The sequence below is a fragment of the Mytilinidion resinicola genome, assembly GCF_010093595.1.
Source record: "Mytilinidion resinicola strain CBS 304.34 unplaced genomic scaffold BDZ99scaffold_24, whole genome shotgun sequence".
In the NCBI taxonomy this organism is placed as follows: Eukaryota; Fungi; Ascomycota; class Dothideomycetes; order Mytilinidiales; family Mytilinidiaceae; genus Mytilinidion; species Mytilinidion resinicola.
The window spans coordinates 437906-454577 of record NW_022985460.1 but is presented as its reverse complement, the minus strand read 5'-3'; the positions used below and the strand labels follow the sequence as shown (position 1 = coordinate 454577).

Genomic DNA, 16672 nt, shown 5'->3' with positions numbered 1-16672 from the left:
CTGCATGGGCGGCGCTGTATTTCTAAGAGACGTGGCCACTTCCAGAAGGGTGTGTTTGCAGAGCAAAGGCCTTTTAGATGAGGGCTGATGCCTGTGGTTGTAGTGAATGGGGTTGCAGGCGGTCTGGTCGGCCGTTGTGCTTGGGTCGCGCGTCTTTCAAAGCTGCACGCGTGTGGACAAACCTCGCACCACTCTCCGGCTCACCATCTCCCCGCCCTCACCTCGATCAATTCTCCTTTCTTTGATCCATACTCTTGACGCGACTGATCGGCCTCATTCGCACACACCTCTCTGGCGCGAGCTGCCAATTGTCGGGCGCCCGCATTACCGACGACCGTACCACCACGCGACATGGCCACTCGGAGCAGGCGCAGCGCCGCGACAGAAGTCATGGAAGAGGAGGAAGAAGAGGGCGGCCTAGTGAAGCTGCGCTTCAATGACAGCCTCGTCGGCCGGCCTGGGAAGCCCATATCTGTTGGCGACCTCTTGCGCCGCCTGCAGGAGCTATCTCAGGAGCTGCGGGGCATGGAGCAAGAGGAGGCCGAAAGAGATTCCCTGTTATCGGTTGCAAAGGAACTGGCGCACCATAATCTGCTGCTGCACAAGGACGGAGGAGTACGCGCGTGGACGGCGTGCTGCATTGTGGATATGTTCAGACTATGCGCCCCGGACGCGCCGTATACAGCATCACAGCTCAAGGTGGAAGAGACCAGATCCCGAGAACTCAAGAGCTAGAGACTGACTGAGTATTAGGACATTTTTACTCTAATTATCGCAAAGATATTCCCAGCGCTAGCCGACCCTTCGAATGCCTACAACGCCCAACATCTCTACGTCCTCAAATCCCTCGCTGAAGTCAAGAGCATCGTCCTTCTCACCGATATCCCTTCCTCGAACACTCTTGCGCTACATCTCTTCACGATCTGCTTCGACGTACTCTCTGGTCCCTCAAAAGCAGACTCTGGCGAGGAGCTGAGCAAAAATGTGGAGCACCATATGACGGCGTTGCTCGGGGCCCTCGTGGAGGAATCGCAAGGCCTGCCTCCTGAGGTAGTGGATGTGATACTGGCGCAATTCCTCCGCGCTGACCCAAGAGTCATGACGAGTACCGGCACGAAAGGCAAGAAGCATGTGCCGATTGATGAAAAGCAGATGACCCTGCTCTTGAAAGAGGCCCCTCCGGCGTACAACATGGCCAAGAATGTCTGCAATTCCTGCCCCGATAAGATGGCTCGTCTTGTAGGGCACTATTTCAGCTCTGTGATTGTTGATGCGTCCACGGCCATCTCTTCAATGCCAAAAGTTCGATCGCGTAAGCGCGCCAGCAGCGACCTAGACGACTCAGAAGACGAAGGCCCAACGGCACCTTCTGAAGAAGATTTGAAGGAGGCCAAGAAGGCGCATAACCTGCTGCGAGAGCTTTGGAGGTGCTCGCCAGACGTTTTGCAAGACATCATACCTAACCTCCAAGAAGAACTCAGTGCAGAGAACCTGCAACTGCGCCTACTTGCCACAGAAACCTTTGGTGACATGATCGCTGGTATTGGAGCTGCCGGCCCTCCACCATCGCCGGTCTTAGACCCTGCCGCTTTCCCTTCCCAAAGTCTCGCGTCCGCATCTGACACTTTTCGCGCGTACAATTTCCTTACGACGCCAACTTCGCCCCATTCGTTCCCATCTCAGTATACGCAGCCGTACCAGGCTTTCCTCCAGAGAAAACAGGACAAGTCCCCTGTAATTCGTGCTGCATGGGCCACGAGCATTGGGCGGATTCTAATGACATCTGCTGGCGGGGCTGGCCTGGATCAAGAGGAGGAGCAAAAGCTGTTGAGGTATTTCTCGCAATCGCTGATAGACAGCGACGAACGTGTCCGCGTTGCTGCGATAAATGCAATTGACCAATTCCCATTCCAAGATATCGTGGAGAAACTCGGGAGCAACGGCATAATGTCCGAGCCGGGATCAATCCTTTCCAATCTTGCCGACAGAGTCAAGGACAAGAAGCCTAACGTACGAACTGATTCCATGAAACTTATCGGGAAAATCTGGGGCGTAGCTGCCGGTGCCATGCTCGAAGGAAACGAGAGAGTATCGGCACTTCTTCAACCGGTTCCGTCAAAGATCCTCGAGACCTGCTACATCAACGACAAGGAAATCAATGTTCTCGTGGACCACGTCTTGTATGAGTATTTGCTTCCATTAGCATTTCCACCCATTAAAGCAAAAGCAGCAACCAATGGAAATTCGCAGGCCGTGAAGGACAGTCAGAAGAGCGGTTACACTGAAGCTGAAATTGATAAGATCCGGACGGAACGACAGCTGCTTCTGGTGAAAGGCTTAGACGAAAGGGCCAAAAAGGTCTACTTTGCCAAGCAAGGAAACCAAGCCGCTGGCGTTAAGTTTATGGAAACCTTTCTGGGGAAATGCGAGGAATACAACGGCGGCGTCATGGACGGTAACGAGAAAGAGATCAAACAGCAATTGAACGGTCTCATATCCTATTATTCGGGGACCTTTGCGGATTCGCAGCGAGCCCAGGATGATCTATGGAAATTTGTCAAGGCCCATGACCGACGCAACTATCAGTTAATCAGGTTCTGCATGGCACCGGATAGCGATTATAGAAAGGTGCACAAATCAATTGTAAGTTCAACGTGGTTAAGAGCGAAGAACGTCACTAACGTCATTTTAGAAAGAACTTAGGAAGAGGATAGAGGATGCGCCAGGCTCATCTACTCTGCTGGAGACCCTACAGGCCCTTCTGTATCGAGTGAGCATACTTGCTTACAACCGAAGCCACGTACCTGCGATTATCCAGTACTCACGCACAAACGAGCATGGGTTCGCATCAGCAGCCCACGAAATACTGAAAGAAATCTCCACTAAACATCCGGATGTCTTCAAGGCTCATGTACAGGAGCTATGCAAAGTGTTAGAAAGTGGAGCACCAACGGCCAAAAAGCCAAATGGACTCAATGCGGTAGATGATCTGAAAGCTTGCTCTGGGTTCGCCCAAAAGTTCCCCGCGGAGTTGCCAAAGGACAGAAAATTCGTACAGAGTATGATCAGCTTCGCTCTCTACGGATCGCCTCCCAAGGCCGCAAAGCACGCGGTAACGATTCTGATGAGCAGTGCAGATAAAAAGGAAATGCACGCGAAAGACCTTATCAGCAAATGCACCAAAGGTTTCGAATATGGTTCGGGTCATTACTTGACACGACTTGCAGCCTTAAGCCAACTTATGCTGCTTGGCCCCAAAGATGAGGAAGACGTTGACGAAGTGACGGACATCGCTATCACGAATGTTCTACAGAGGGAATCTCCGAAAGCTACGCCTGGGGAGCCGGACTGGATGGACGTTCCCGACGACGACCTGACGGCCAAAATATGGGCTCTGAAGATCTTAGTCAATCGACTCCGCTCCATATCCGCTGATGCCCCAATCGCCGAGGCCGCCACTACGGTGTACAAGTTCCTAATGAAGCTAGTGACCAAAGAGGGCGAGCTTTCTGAGACGGGCGACTCCTCTGCTCCCCACAAGGCCCGCCTCCGTCTTGTAGCAGCACAATTCCTGTTAAAACTCTCGTGCACTCGTCGATTGGATAATCTGCTGAATCCCACCTCATTCTACTCTCTCGCTACCGTGGCCCAGGATCCCCACACGCCTGTGCGTACCGGATTCATCAACAAGCTGATGAAGTATCTTGGCCAAAGTCGTCTTTCGAGTCGCTTCTTCTCTATCATATTTCTTCTTGCGTATGAGCCCGAAGTGAGTCTTAAAGAGAGTGCGATCACCTTCGTTCGCTCTCAGCGTGCTCGCATGGCCGCGCGCAAGGAAACGACATTAGAGCAGGTCTTTGCGCGGCTTATTAGCTTGTTAGCGCATCATCCTGACTTCGACACTGACGCAGAGAGCCTCCAAGATTCCGTACAGTATATCCTTCTCTATCTCAAGTGCGTCGCTACGTCGGAAAATCTCTCTCTTATCTATCATGTGGCGCAGCGCGTCAAGAGTGTCGCTGATGGAATTTCGAACAATGTCGAGGCCGACAAAAAATTGTACATGCTCAGCGACCTGGCGCAAGCAGTCATCAGACTATGGGAGGAGCTAAACGGATGGAATATGCAGGCATGGCCGGGGAAGCTGAAGCTTCCAGCTGGCATTTTCAAAGCTCTAGAGAGCCATGAGCGGGCGCAGGAGATTGCCAACAAGATCTGGGTGGACGAAGAGGCGACGGACGGTCTCGACGCCATCGTCCGGAACAGCCTGCGAGGCAAGAAAAGGAAGAGCCTTGCGGATCACAATGCGAACTTCAAGAAGAAGCTAAAGATGCCGGCCAAACCCAAGCCCAAGCCGAAGACTCCCAAATCTGTCCGTACGCCAAAGAAGAAGTCGAGGCGGAACGATGACAGCGATTTAGAAGGCGATGCCGAGCCGTCCAGTGAGATTACACGTCGCAGTGTCCGCAAATCGACAACGAAGAGCTACGTCGAACTGAGCGACGACGAGGATGAGGAGCAAGAGAAGCAATGGCAGAATGTTGAGGAGGAAGAGCAGGAGTCAGCCGAGAACACCGACGCCGAGGGTGCCAAAGAGGACAATGGCCACACGAATGATGTTAATATGGATGATGCCGACGCTGAACCAGGTGCGGAGGTGCCCGGTTCCGAGGATGAACTTTACGCAGACCCAAAGCCAATAGAAAAGAAACAGACCCGGACGAGAGGTGGTAAGAAATCGAATGGAGTGTCCCTCCCTTCGAGATCGAAACAGCCTTCCTCGCCTACTGTCAACGGGAAAGCTAAGCAGAAGCCGAAAGCTAATGGCAAGGCTCTTGCTGAAAAGCCGAACGGTCGGGCCACGAGGGCTACCGCGAAAACTGTAGTTCCAGCCTCGGACGATGAGGATATTTCCGATTGAGCTCAATTTGATTCAATATGGCTACCAACGCCAGGTTTTATGGTAATTGGGTAGCGGGTTGTGTTTAGGGATGGGAAGGATTCACGAGAGTGTGGGGAAAGACTGGATCCCAACATCGGCGACAAATGAGTAATGATGTCCTACCAAGTCCTGCTTTCATGCCATGCTTTCCCCACTTATGTTTCTACCAGTTTTCCTTTCTAATGATGGTCAAGTGAGGCTGGGTAGTGCATAGCGTCCGTCCGTCTTCTCTTCGTCACGGATGGGTACTTTGCATGGCTGGCGTTGTGTTTTCTCTACTGCCACAAAACTGTTCCTGCTTTAGCGTGGAGCGAGTGCCGCATACCTGGCGTTTAGCGGGAGGTGTTTTCTAGTTGTTGTTGCTTGATTCAAGCTGTCATATTTGTCGCGCCTGGAGAAGGATAATGTCCATGAGACTTACGGTAGGATACTTCCCAGAGTCTACAATACCGGATAGCTGAGATATGGCAATCATCTAATTCCAAGAACGAATGGCCTATTGTATGTGTGTGGTGCATTATGATGTATGTACACACAGGGTCATTATTCTTGGTCAGAATCGTAAGTGAGTTGCGGTGTTTGTTTCACAACCTCTACAGTAACCGCGGATGGCTGCTCTAGCATCAACAATCCTTTCTTCTACTCGCTTTCATGTGAAGTTACGAACCCAATGCGGAGCTCTATCGGAAACTCGAGTATAAAATTACCCAGATTGACTCCATCACTACTAATAACTGGCGCCTGAATTCTACTGCCGGTCTATCTTGATTCCATCCGTCTGAGACCTTTACCGATACGATTCAATGATATTAGACACCAGAGCGAGTATGTGACCAGCTAGCTGAGTGCTGAGGTAGCTATCAACATCAACGACCATTTAAAGTTGCGCCCACCAGAGGCAGCTGCTTGGCGATAGAGGTTAAATTCTATATCGAGGAAAGCAGAACTACTTGCATTCGAAGGGTCCGTGCTAGACATGGAAGGACCTGTACACGTTGGGCATGGAAAAAGGGGCACACTCATCACCCGTCTGCCACTGCATGAAGCGCTTTAACAAGTTTCCACATAGCCCAAGGCAAAGAGCAAAGAGCTTCTATCCTCTTTAGATTCCTGAAAATACATTGAAGCAACCCAAGCAGCGGCAGACAGGTGTACACACGAGACAGCTTGTTCTGGAACTAGTGTGCCACCTTCTCCATGCATGCCCCGCGTGCCTGTGACCCAATCGTGACCCGTGGCTTCAACTTTGACTGAATATCTCTGGTAGTTCTTCATGAGAGCACACCGTGAACAAAGTACATAGATTCCGTCGAGGACTGTTGTTGCTGCGACCCAGGAGCTTACACCAAGCCTCAAACTTCCATCTTTCAATCAATTGCTCCTCACCGATCGGCGACTGATGATCCGTCATGCTGTCATCACTCCAGGACATCGAGGTGGCCAGAATAGATCGAGCAACGACAACCTTTTGAGTCGAATAGAAGTCGGCCCTGGGGACAGTCTTCTGGGCCAAATAGAATTCGTCCGTGGCCTGTTCTTCTAAAGCATCCTGCTCCATAAGCACGACCCTTGAGGCAAATTCATGACTCTCGTTTTCCAGTTCAATCCGCATCGAGGAACTTATGGCTCCTATGAGACGGTTCAGAAGCGCTGTCACCGAGAGATAGACCCCAAAGAATTGCCAGCGAAAGACGGCATAAGCTTCTTTTGACTGCTGGTAGGAGGTATCTTCTATGAGCATATCACGATATTCATGACGCCATTCCTGGATCCGGCGGCGGATATTGAAACCGCGGCAGGCAAGTTCGTGTACCGACTTAGGCGGATGCTCACATCCTTCGGTGCAGGTAGGGGCGTGAGAGTACTTAGTTCCTTGTAGAATGTCCTGTCCACATACGATGGCGGTGACATCGCGAAAGTATGCGCTGACATGGACGATGCGAGCCCAGAATTCGACAACCATGGGGCTTCCTTCAAGTGAAGAGTGCGGATCAACCATTGCGTATACTGCATTCTGCCACCCTTCCTCTACGATGAAGCGGTTGTCGTTTTGCCACATGGCGTCTGTGAACTGGGCGTTGGCTTGGTAAGTAGTGTGGTTCGGTCCGTAGGAATTGGGATGCGCTTACGATGGGTCCGGAGAGCGCCATGAACAGCGATATCTCATAATCAGATTTGTAGCTGTTTGGACCTCGATGTCGAATTATGCAAGCAGCGCCGTCCAAGTGGTATTGCCTAGTTCCTTGGTAGTGTTGCGAGAATTCGAGAAACTGTAGAAAGTTAGTATGAGCCGAAACCATGGCCAACGGGCCAACTGCCGCAGTTTACATGAGCTTTGGGACATAAAAATGAACTCTTAGACACACTGTGTACTGCTTCCGCGGGCCTCTCATGCTCTCACGAGTATGACATATAATCGCGATTGCTTGCAGTTTATGAGCTTGAAGATATAACATCTTCGTGGGAAGCTCATACGCTGCGCTGAGAACTATACCAGTGCAGCATCTAGTCATGTCGATGTACCTAGCCTGTATGATAGCTACCGGCCAAAGTTGAACTCACCTCGAAAGCGGCGAGCAGTTCTGTCGCACATAGCGTATCCGGGTTTAAGACCTGAACAGGATCGTTGATCGCGTTCTGAAGGCTCTTCAGAGCCTTACTATACAGCCCGATCACCATCACATCCGTTATAGCCGCGTCGTTAGGGCAGAGCATCCGACGCATCTTGGCTGCGAGACAACTGGCTGCGTCTTCCATACAGACGCTATTCCCGAATCGAGCCGGTACATGGCCGATGTAAGAGACCTGTTTGCACTGGAGGAGACCAGCGAATATTGCAGGTTCGGACGCAAGCCTGGAAGAAGCGAGTCGGGCTAAGTGCGACGAAGCGAGTGAAGGGAGTTCTAAAATATCGACACCGAATCTTATTCTCATCGACTCGAAACCTTGTGCAATTGGACTAGACGGGATGGAGTACGAGTTTCGGCATGGGGCTTGTTGGATTTGACTCGTCGCTTCCAGTTCATAGTCTCCATTTTGGGCTTGATTGACCTCTTCATCCAGTAGCAGCATGATCGGGTACTGGCGAAGGTTGTGCTTCCCATAGTTCCCACGGGCTCTTCTTGAGACAGCAACAGCGCGCATTGCCTGTTTGCGAACTGTTTTCCGGTCCACGGACTGCTTGGATCCATCGTCGTTGAATTCTTGGGAGACGAATGCGAACTCTGGTCTGGAAGGTTTGAGGATAGCCATGAGCGAAAGCGGTAAACAGTGCTGTGGTCTTCTAATCAAGGAGAGAGGTGCATATTGGTGCGTGTGAACGAGGAAGCCCGCCTCTTTCTATGCGCCCCCCGCACGGCGATTGACAAATCCACATACTGCACAAGCCGATTGGGGCGGTGGCATGACGGTGAATGGTTGGTGCGAGCACGTTGCTGTAGTTTATTGGGAAGTAAAGGAGGGTTTCCACCCAATGTCAAGAAGGCGTGCTTGATGCATTGTGCACTTGATGTGCGAAAAGACGCTATTTTCTGCCATTCCAAGACTTTTCTCAACATGATGACCAGGGTACAACTGCCCTAAAAGAGCCTAGTATAGATCCTTCAACGTCTAGCACGGACCCTGCGAATGCAAGTGGCTTCGCTTTCCCTATTAATGATTTGACCTTTATCGCCAAGCAGTTGCCTCTCTGGTGGCCGCAACTTTAAATGGTCGTTGATGTTGAGAGCTACCTCACCACTCAGCTACTGAGATTGCTGCAAACCGTCGTGCTCGTGGGCAGGGAAGGCGCACTTTTCCAGTCCAGTCCAGAGTTGCGATGTACACGACAAGCCGCTGAGCGATTTCAGTGCTGGCACGGGCTGCAACGGAGGCACAGCGTACAGCTGCACAAATCAAAGCCCGTGGGCAGTCATGACACCTTCTCCTACGGTTTTGCGGGAGTGTTCCTCAAGGATCATGTCGAGAATTGCTGGTGCTGTGCTTGCTACGAGTTGAATTTCACGAGTGGAGCAGTGAAGGGAAAGACGATGGTATTGCAGGCACAAAATACTGCGTACGATGTCACATCAGTGAACAGATTTGCGTTGGGTGTCAGTGTCTAATATATACGAATACAAATTGCAAGTTCGCTAATCAGTACTCATCAGATGCCTGGTGGGAATACATCAACGAATGATGCCTGCGCTACTGAGTTCAACGTACCTCAGTCCGTTTTTGGCACCCCAGGCGTAGGCGTGAATACCCGCTCGGACTGCGACAACCTGCCGAACGCCATGAAGGCTTCTTGCTACAAGGAGTTGAGATAGTTCTTATGGGGCTCGATTCTGATATTCATGGATTTCGGGACATTCTGAGCTTGCCGTTGCTTATTTCTCGCGGCGTACACACAAGAGGACTTTTTGAGTATGCCACTATTTTCCCGCCTAGCGTGCGAAGCAGCAGCCCAAACGTGACGAAAAAGGGATGGAACGCGATGAGGATAGAAGCAAGACTTAGATAGGTAGGGGTTGAAAAAAAACTTCTTTGAGCGTACTGAGACAATTATTTATCTCCTATTTTGCTGCATTTACCATTACTACATCGTCGGTACTGCAAAAACTGTTCAGTGCAGACCTCAAGTAATTAGTATCTTTTAAGCACTTCGTCCAAAAAGGCGTTACTGAAGATGTAGATACAGTAAAAACTCCTCAATGCATAACAGTTAAAAGCCGTACGCCCATGCCAGGGATGTAAGTGAGAGGCAGGCAAAGGTCGGGAAGCTCCAGAGAATCGGAAGTTGCATCGTGATTCGACATAGGAGGCAATGATGAAAGGAAAAGGAAGAAGTACGTCTGTATCTTAAAAGCAAGTTTTGACTGTTTGTTGGTATTCTGGGCGCAGGACCGTGGAGACTGTACATGTGTGCTTAACTAGTACCAAGGCACCTGTGACAGATCGACTCCATATGATAACGTTGTGGGGTTTAAGTAGCGATGTTCTATGCAGATAGCCACGCGACGATCCAGACGTGATGGAAAGAAGGGAGATGATGAATGCTGAAGTGAGCAGAACTTACGAATTCGTAGATAGAGATGGATTTACCTCGCGTGGTCACGAGACGGCTCTATAAACGCCACACTCCTGTCTAAGACACCCCCTGCGTCCTACACGACTTGCCCAAAAAGTCAGCCCCAAAATGCCTGAACTTCCGCCCGTTCTTGCGCCCGCCCTCCCTCTGGTGGAATACTATACGCCATGGTCTACGCCGTGGACATAATCACCTACGTCGGCATCCCTCTCGCTGTGCTCGGCGTCCTCCCTACTATCTACACCGCGTTCAAGGTCCTCCTCACCCTGCGCGAGATCCAGCGCACCCTCAAGAAGAATGGAGTCTCAGCCATCACGCGCAGTGCTCTGCTGTCCGGCATCGTCGAGATCGAAATCCCTCGAAAAAGTATCCACCCATTGCACCGCTCCGACCCGCCATATTTCCAGCTCTCGAAAACCCCGTCCACCCTGAAAGGCGGCAGCTGGACGGTGTTCAATTGGAAAGAGATGGTTATCGGGGTCAAAGCGTACAGGATACAATACCACGACGAGCTCAGCCAGCCACAGGCCGAGATTGATTTCGAGCAGCTCGTTGCTTTCCTGCTGGATAGAGGAGCAGTGCCCGACAAGGCAGGCTTCAGCGACTTGAGGAGCTCAGGACTATGGACGCCTGCAGGCACAAAGCTGCTTCTTGCGCCGACAACGTCCGACGCGGTGCTCATGGTTGCAACATCTGACGATTCCGACGGCATACTCTCCCTCTCGCTACACTGGAAGAAGGAATGGGACCTCAGGAACTCCGACTCTATGCCGCCATACTGGACGCGCATCGACCCGCCCTCAGAAGGCGACAATGTCCCGCTCGCCCTCAACGGCTCGAAACCCGAGCCCCCCAAAGAAGAGAAAGAAGGCTTCCTAGAAGACGACAGCGACCAAGACAGCGGCCTCCTCTCTCTCCACACGCCCTCCCCCATCCGCCTCCGCATTGGCTCCTCGGGCATCGAAGAAGCCTACTCAGAAGCCTCCCCCAAAACGCGCCTCTCCCTCCCCCACCTCCACGATCAAAGCCCCGCCTCCGCCTACTCCCCCTCGAGCTTCTGGTTCTCCTGCGCAGCCACGGCCCTGGGCGCGCCCAAAGGCGGCCTGTGGAGCTTCGCAATCCCCGCCGACGTGCTCGCCGTCGCGCGCCGCGAGACGGTCCCGTGCGGCGTCCTGGTCCTTCTCGGCCTGCTGACCGACGACGACGTGCCGACGTGGCGCACGCCGAGCGACGACAACGCCGAGAACTTCGAGCGCCACATCCGCTTCACCGAGCAGGCGCGGCGCATCGCCGACGAGCTGCGGCTGCCGCTCGACCAGCAGGCGGCGGCGCGGCAGAAGCGCATCCGCGACGACGCGACGAACTTCCACAATGAGAGCCGCCGCCGGCAGCTGCGCGAGGACCAGCGGCGCGAGCAGGCCGTCACCGAGGCGATGCTGAGCCAGAAGCTGGGGATCAAGATCGTGGCGGAGGCGTGCTTGACGTGGCTGGTTAAGAAGAGCTATGTAAAGGAGGAGACATCGGTTGCGGATGTGGTGGAGCAGGTCTTGTGGGCGATGATCCAGGACGAGGCCGTTGCGACGAAGATGGCGACGATGTTGGATCATTGGAAGAGCTGGAGTCAGAGCGGGGGCATGACCAAGGCGCATTATGCGATGTTGAGGGAGAATCAGAGCGCGTTTGCGCTGGCGGCGTGTGTGTTGTTTGTGATTAAGACGACGACGGCGGAGCCGACGGGGAGTGTGGTGTCGGATTTGCAGGAGTGTTTGAGGATTTGGAAAAGAGTGAGGTTGGGCTGATGGACGTTTTGCAATATATACCCAGATATGGGAGGTCTTTTGATTGTACCACGCTCTGTGGAGTGATTCAGTGCTCCGTTGAAATTACATGTTAGATGTAAAATCTCTCGCGCCGTGAATCAAACTGAAATCTAAGCTACAAAGTGACATTTGTTACAGTAGCCCAGATGCTAGCCCGAACTACGACGCAACGTACCATAAACCACGTGCTAGTTCTTTATGGCGTGCTAGAAACCTCTAGGCAGGGTCAATCTTACACCACATGCCAGTCCTTTGATGGCGTGCTGTAAAAGACTCATTACGTATGAACAAGGTAGTAGATATAGCGGCCTGATTTATAGTGTTACGACCCTGATATCGCATCTTGATCTTGGATGACGTACTGGGAAACTTCAGAAATCCAGACAAGTGAGGAAAGGCAGCTCAGACGTCTGTCTAAATGGCGACGTAAACTGGATTTTGACGATCATTTGCGATGTGATATAAATGATATTAGACCCTGGCTTTTGGCCATTTATTGAAGTCCTGCAGAGATGCCAAGATCACTTTGGAGAATGCACATTTCCAGACTGAAGCATAACGAGCGTTGTCAGTCACCAGACTCACTCTGCACAGTCATATGAAGTGATTGTTTTACATGAATTCATGAAAGTGCCTGAGACCTATCCTACGTATAGAAGCCCATAATCCTACATGATTCTCGCGGGTGCGCGCCGTGCTCCACCCGAAGTCCTACTGCATTCCAGCAGCTTAACCTAGTAGTTATTGTTGTTGTTGCCAGAGTTACCATACGAGGAATCCTGGTTGGTGGATCCGTACGAGGAGTCTTGGTTCGACCCTCCATAAGAGTCATCGTTTCCTCCGAAGCCCTTCTCCTCGCGCTTGGCGCGGCCCTTCTCAGCGATGTTGTCGTTCTTGAACACGCCGCCGGCCTTCTCCAAGAGCTTGCCCACGGTGGAGTCTGTTGCATGTTAGCAAGTGAATGATGAGAGATAGTGGAGAAGAAGGGAATACGTACCACCACCCTTCGAGTTCGAGTTGTCATCATTACCTCCGGCCTTGTTGCCATAGCCAGCACCGCCAGTGGTTCCGCTTCCGTAGGAGTCGTTCCCGCCGCTGTACGGTGTGGTCTCATCGGACTTTCCGTACTTGGTGTTGCTGCTGTCGAAGGTGCTGTCGTCGTTGCCGGAGGTCTTGTTGCCAAAGCCAGCTCCGCCTGTGGTACCTGACCCGTACTGGTTGCTGGAGGAGTCCTAGAGCGATATTAGATACATGACCGAGGCTCGTTTAGCTCAAGGAAGCTTACATCTCCGTAAGAGTCGTTGTTGTCGGAGCGCTTGGTGCTGCCATAGGAATCGTTTCCCCCTAGGCCTCCCGTGGTGCTGGAGTCATTGCCCTGTCCGTAGGAGTCTCCTCCTTGGCCACCAGTGTTGCCCTGTCCGTAAGAGTCTCCTCCACCGAGGCCACCAGTGCGGCTAGAGTCTTGGGTCTGTCCAAAGGAGTCGTTGCCCTGTCCGTAGGAGTCTCCTCCTCCAGTGCGGCCGGAGTCTTGTCCGTAGTTGGACGAGTCTCCTCCGCGCTGGTTGGAGCCGTAGCTGTCGTTGTCGTTGTAGTTAGACATGATGAGTTGAAGTGAGGCAAAGTTCAATTGAAAGTGGTGAAGAATGTGTGAGTATAGAGGATGTATTGAGAGTGACGGACAATGAAACAGCAGAGGCGGGCCTATTTATGCGCAACTACATAGCTCGAACAAACAAGTGCAAAGCAGGCTCGGAGGGGTTGGAGGGGTAGAATGGGACCACTAGCGCATGTCGTCACCAAGGTCAGCTGTATGCAAGAGATCGGAACGGGAGTCGATTTCAGCTGCGGCGATCACCACCAGCCACCATTGCTGCCCATCTGCGGCAAGCCTCGTCCGCTCTGTTGCCCGAGTGGTCCGTTCTGTGGCGGCTTGGACCCCTGGGTGCATCGCGACCCCACACTTCGCCACCTCGGCTTCTTGAGCTGGTTGCGGTCCGCCTGCTTCGAGCCACCAGGCAATAACTTGATCTGTTGCTGGTAAGTCGCTCGGCCTGTCCGGTTGTCCGAGCGAGGTATTGCGAGGGTACCTGCGGATTATGAACGTGGGGCCTTCCAAGATTCTCACGCGCTAGACGATGGATGCATCAAAATGAATCTGCGGAGGCTGAGCATATTGAATTGACATGCGAGGCCCTTGCTGCCCATGACGATGGCGTCGACCCTGGAGGAGGATTCGCGCCATGGATTGCAGCATGGATAGCGGTGCCTTCAGCTTGTTTGTTCCAGTTCGAGTCGGATCATCAGAAGATAACGCTAGGTGGGACATGATGCATGCGTCACTTTCTGCCCCTCCAGTCCAGTCCATTGGCCAATCGGAGTTGAAGCGAAGGCGCCCAGCACCAAGGACGCCAAAGACGCAAAAGCACGATGGATTCAGCTCAGCGCACGTACTTGCCCTTTTGCCACGCGTTAGCCACGGTATGCCCGACGATGCCAGCAACGGGGTAACTCACCATGAAGCGCTTGTGGAAATCCGACCGCAGCATGTCGTTGACGAATTCCTTTTTCTTCTTGTCCTCTGTGCCTCTGGCTTGGTTCTTGAATACGACGTCGTCGTCCCATCTGCGCCCTGCATTAGCCGAGACCCGCCCGATAGTGGCACAGTGCATACCGTCGCTTGAGGTTGAAGTCCTTGGGGTTGAGTAGCGGATTTCCGCGAGCTATGTCGAACTCGCGTTGCTCCTCTTCTTCAGCTGCTCGCTCCGCTTCCTGCAGGTTCTTAGTATCTAGTATGCATGTGCCCGCATGAGTACACATACCTCCTTGGCTTTCGCCTCTGCCCGTTCCCGCTTGATCTTCTCGAGCTCTCGCATCAGCTCTGCTGTCTCATCCTCTTCATCGTCGCTAAATCAAAGTCAGTATTACCCTGACTGAAAAGCTTATAGTTCCTTCCTACTCTTCATCACTACTGTCACTGCTCTCACTACTGCTGCCATCAGAATCTGCATCGATGTCCTTGGCCTCCTCCAGTATCATCCGCCGCCGCTTCGCTTCGGATTCCTCGTTGTCTTCGTCGTCTGCGGTGGATGCGTCTAACAATCGCTTGGATGCTGCGGATGTGGTATCGAAGGTGTCGTCTTGTTCTGCGATGGCTCCGCCGTTCTTGTTTGCGAAGTGTGCTGCCTCAGCTTGGAGTAGTTCTGCGCGGAGGTCGCGTATGCTGGTGTCTGCGTCTCCACCTTGGCCAGGTTGCCTTTTGCCCGTCAGATCGATGCTTTTAGATGGTGACTTAGGACTATACCTGTGCTTGAGGACCTTGTGAGCTGGGAGGAGCCGTTGGTGATACGCCGGTCCGCGCTGCGCGTCTTTTCCGCGGGCCTAAGCTATTAGCCAACGTTTTCTAGGTGGGCTCTGGATGAGCTTACGGGATCAAACGTAGGCCTGTGAGCTGTAGTCATCGTGTGTAGGGAGCGCGATGGTTGTAGAGGTCGTCAGAATAAGATGTTGATCGTCGAGAGGCTCAACTTGCACTGCGAATTCGTGAGACATGGATCGGCCTTGGCGCGATTAGTTTTGCCGAAGATCAGCCTTTCACCTGTAAATTTCAAGCCAGGAAGGAAAGCGCGTTCCCCTCACTCATGAATATCGAAGATGCCTCGCGCAGCTGAGATATCTGTCAATGAACGCGAGTTCATTCTGCAAGGTCTCAAGGAGAACATCCGCCTAGATGGCCGACCCTTTGACGCCTTCCGAAGTCTCGAGCTCAATTTCGGCGACGAGCATGGCGTCGCAGATGTCCAGTTAGGCAAGACTAGGTGAGATGACATCGAAAAGCTGTTCAGGATCGCACTAATAGAATACCCAGAGTGATTGCAAGAGTGTCCGCAGAAGTCACTGCGCCCTTTGTAGATCGCAAATTCGATGGCATTTTCAACATCAGCACCGAATTCTCGCCAATGGCGTCGCCTGCATTCGAAATCGGCCGGTATGCAATCCCCTAGACTCAATTTTACATGTCTCAAGCGCCCTAACCCAGCTCATAGTCCTACAGAAGCCGAAAACATCCTTTCCCGAATCCTTGAGAAAGCTATCCGTCGCAGTGGAGCCCTCGACACCGAGTCACTCTGTATTATCGCAGGCTTGAAATGCTTCTCACTGCGCGCCGACCTACACATCTTAGACCATGACGGTGGGCTGATTGATGCGTCCTGCATCGCAGTCATCGCCGCTTTACAGCATTTCCGGCGACCGGACGTAGCGGTGGAGGGCGAGAATGCGACGATCTTCAGCATACGAGAACGCGAACCGATACCACTGTCAATCCTCCATCACCCAATCTGTGTGACCTTCTCATACTACAACGCTGGAGAAATCATGCTGATGGACGCCAACCTTGCTGAAGAGCAGGTCCGCGAGGGAGAAGCGGTGATTACAATGAACAGACATGGCGAAGTCTGTCAAATCGCCAAGTATGGGGGTGTTTCGGTGGACCCAATGGCTCTACTGAACTGCACTAGTGTCGCGCTGGAAAAAGTCAAGGACATCACTAAATTCATCCAGCGGAGATTGGAGGAGGATGCGAAGAAGAGAGATGTCGGTGGCTTGATTGCGGAACTCAGCGCTGAAAACGCTAGATGATGGGCGGTACGCCATACGACGAGGCCAGTCGACTTGTGCAAACTCCTTGATCAAAGGACTGACGAAGTGGATCTTGCTTGGAAGCATGTCAGATGGGCACGAGTCCTCGATGATATGAGATACCCTTCTGGATTGGGTATAAAGGCTTCGAAACAGCGTTCGTACGAAGTCGCGCGAACTGGTGCAAATGCCGCACGAATAATT

The 16672-nt window shown here is 52.5% G+C and overlaps 7 protein-coding genes across 7 annotated transcripts; 4 read left to right on the top strand and 3 right to left on the bottom strand.

Annotated features, from left to right (window-relative positions):
• Positions 1 to 351: 351 nt before the first annotated feature.
• BDZ99DRAFT_545959 (ARM repeat-containing protein) lies at positions 352 to 5350 on the top strand (the record flags this gene model as incomplete). The annotated part of the gene is made up of 3 exons (XM_033726860.1): positions 352 to 615; positions 781 to 2643; positions 2693 to 5350. The coding sequence occupies 3 exons, from the start codon at positions 352 to 354 to the stop codon at positions 4919 to 4921; spliced, it is 4356 nt and encodes a 1451-aa protein (XP_033571007.1). The 3' UTR covers positions 4922 to 5350.
• A 463-nt stretch (positions 5351 to 5813) lies between these two features.
• On the bottom strand, positions 5814 to 8194 carry BDZ99DRAFT_575698 (uncharacterized protein; the record flags this gene model as incomplete). The annotated part of the gene is made up of 3 exons (XM_033728500.1): positions 5814 to 7013; positions 7072 to 7212; positions 7505 to 8194. 3 exons carry the CDS (start codon positions 8192 to 8194, stop codon positions 6183 to 6185), a joined length of 1662 nt encoding a protein of 553 aa, XP_033571006.1. The 3' UTR covers positions 5814 to 6182.
• Positions 8195 to 8649: 455 nt separating this feature from the next.
• BDZ99DRAFT_481611 (barwin-like endoglucanase) lies at positions 8650 to 9249 on the top strand (the record flags this gene model as incomplete). The annotated part of the gene is made up of 2 exons (XM_033722432.1): positions 8650 to 9033; positions 9091 to 9249. The coding sequence occupies 2 exons, from the start codon at positions 8650 to 8652 to the stop codon at positions 9247 to 9249; spliced, it is 543 nt and encodes a 180-aa protein (XP_033571005.1).
• A 928-nt stretch (positions 9250 to 10177) lies between these two features.
• Positions 10178 to 11908, top strand: BDZ99DRAFT_452559 (uncharacterized protein; the record flags this gene model as incomplete). Its single annotated transcript, XM_033718282.1, has 1 exon — positions 10178 to 11908. One exon carries the CDS (start codon positions 10178 to 10180, stop codon positions 11807 to 11809), a length of 1632 nt encoding a protein of 543 aa, XP_033571004.1. The 3' UTR covers positions 11810 to 11908.
• Positions 11909 to 12564: 656 nt separating this feature from the next.
• Positions 12565 to 13430, bottom strand: BDZ99DRAFT_481609 (uncharacterized protein; the record flags this gene model as incomplete). The annotated part of the gene is made up of 3 exons (XM_033722431.1): positions 12565 to 12770; positions 12828 to 13062; positions 13116 to 13430. The coding sequence occupies 3 exons, from the start codon at positions 13428 to 13430 to the stop codon at positions 12565 to 12567; spliced, it is 756 nt and encodes a 251-aa protein (XP_033571003.1).
• A 639-nt stretch (positions 13431 to 14069) lies between these two features.
• On the bottom strand, positions 14070 to 15435 carry BDZ99DRAFT_158652 (Cwf15/Cwc15 cell cycle control protein). Its single transcript, XM_033712851.1, has 7 exons — positions 15256 to 15435; positions 15132 to 15208; positions 14787 to 15083; positions 14650 to 14734; positions 14502 to 14599; positions 14344 to 14452; positions 14070 to 14286 (listed from the first exon to the last, which is right to left on the bottom strand). The coding sequence occupies exons 1-7, from the start codon at positions 15286 to 15288 to the stop codon at positions 14269 to 14271; spliced, it is 717 nt and encodes a 238-aa protein (XP_033571002.1). The 5' UTR covers positions 15289 to 15435; the 3' UTR covers positions 14070 to 14268.
• A 10-nt stretch (positions 15436 to 15445) lies between these two features.
• BDZ99DRAFT_426260 (exoribonuclease) lies at positions 15446 to 16672 on the top strand. Its single transcript, XM_033717116.1, has 3 exons — positions 15446 to 15645; positions 15696 to 15815; positions 15874 to 16672. Exons 1-3 carry the CDS (start codon positions 15482 to 15484, stop codon positions 16466 to 16468), a joined length of 879 nt encoding a protein of 292 aa, XP_033571001.1. The 5' UTR covers positions 15446 to 15481; the 3' UTR covers positions 16469 to 16672.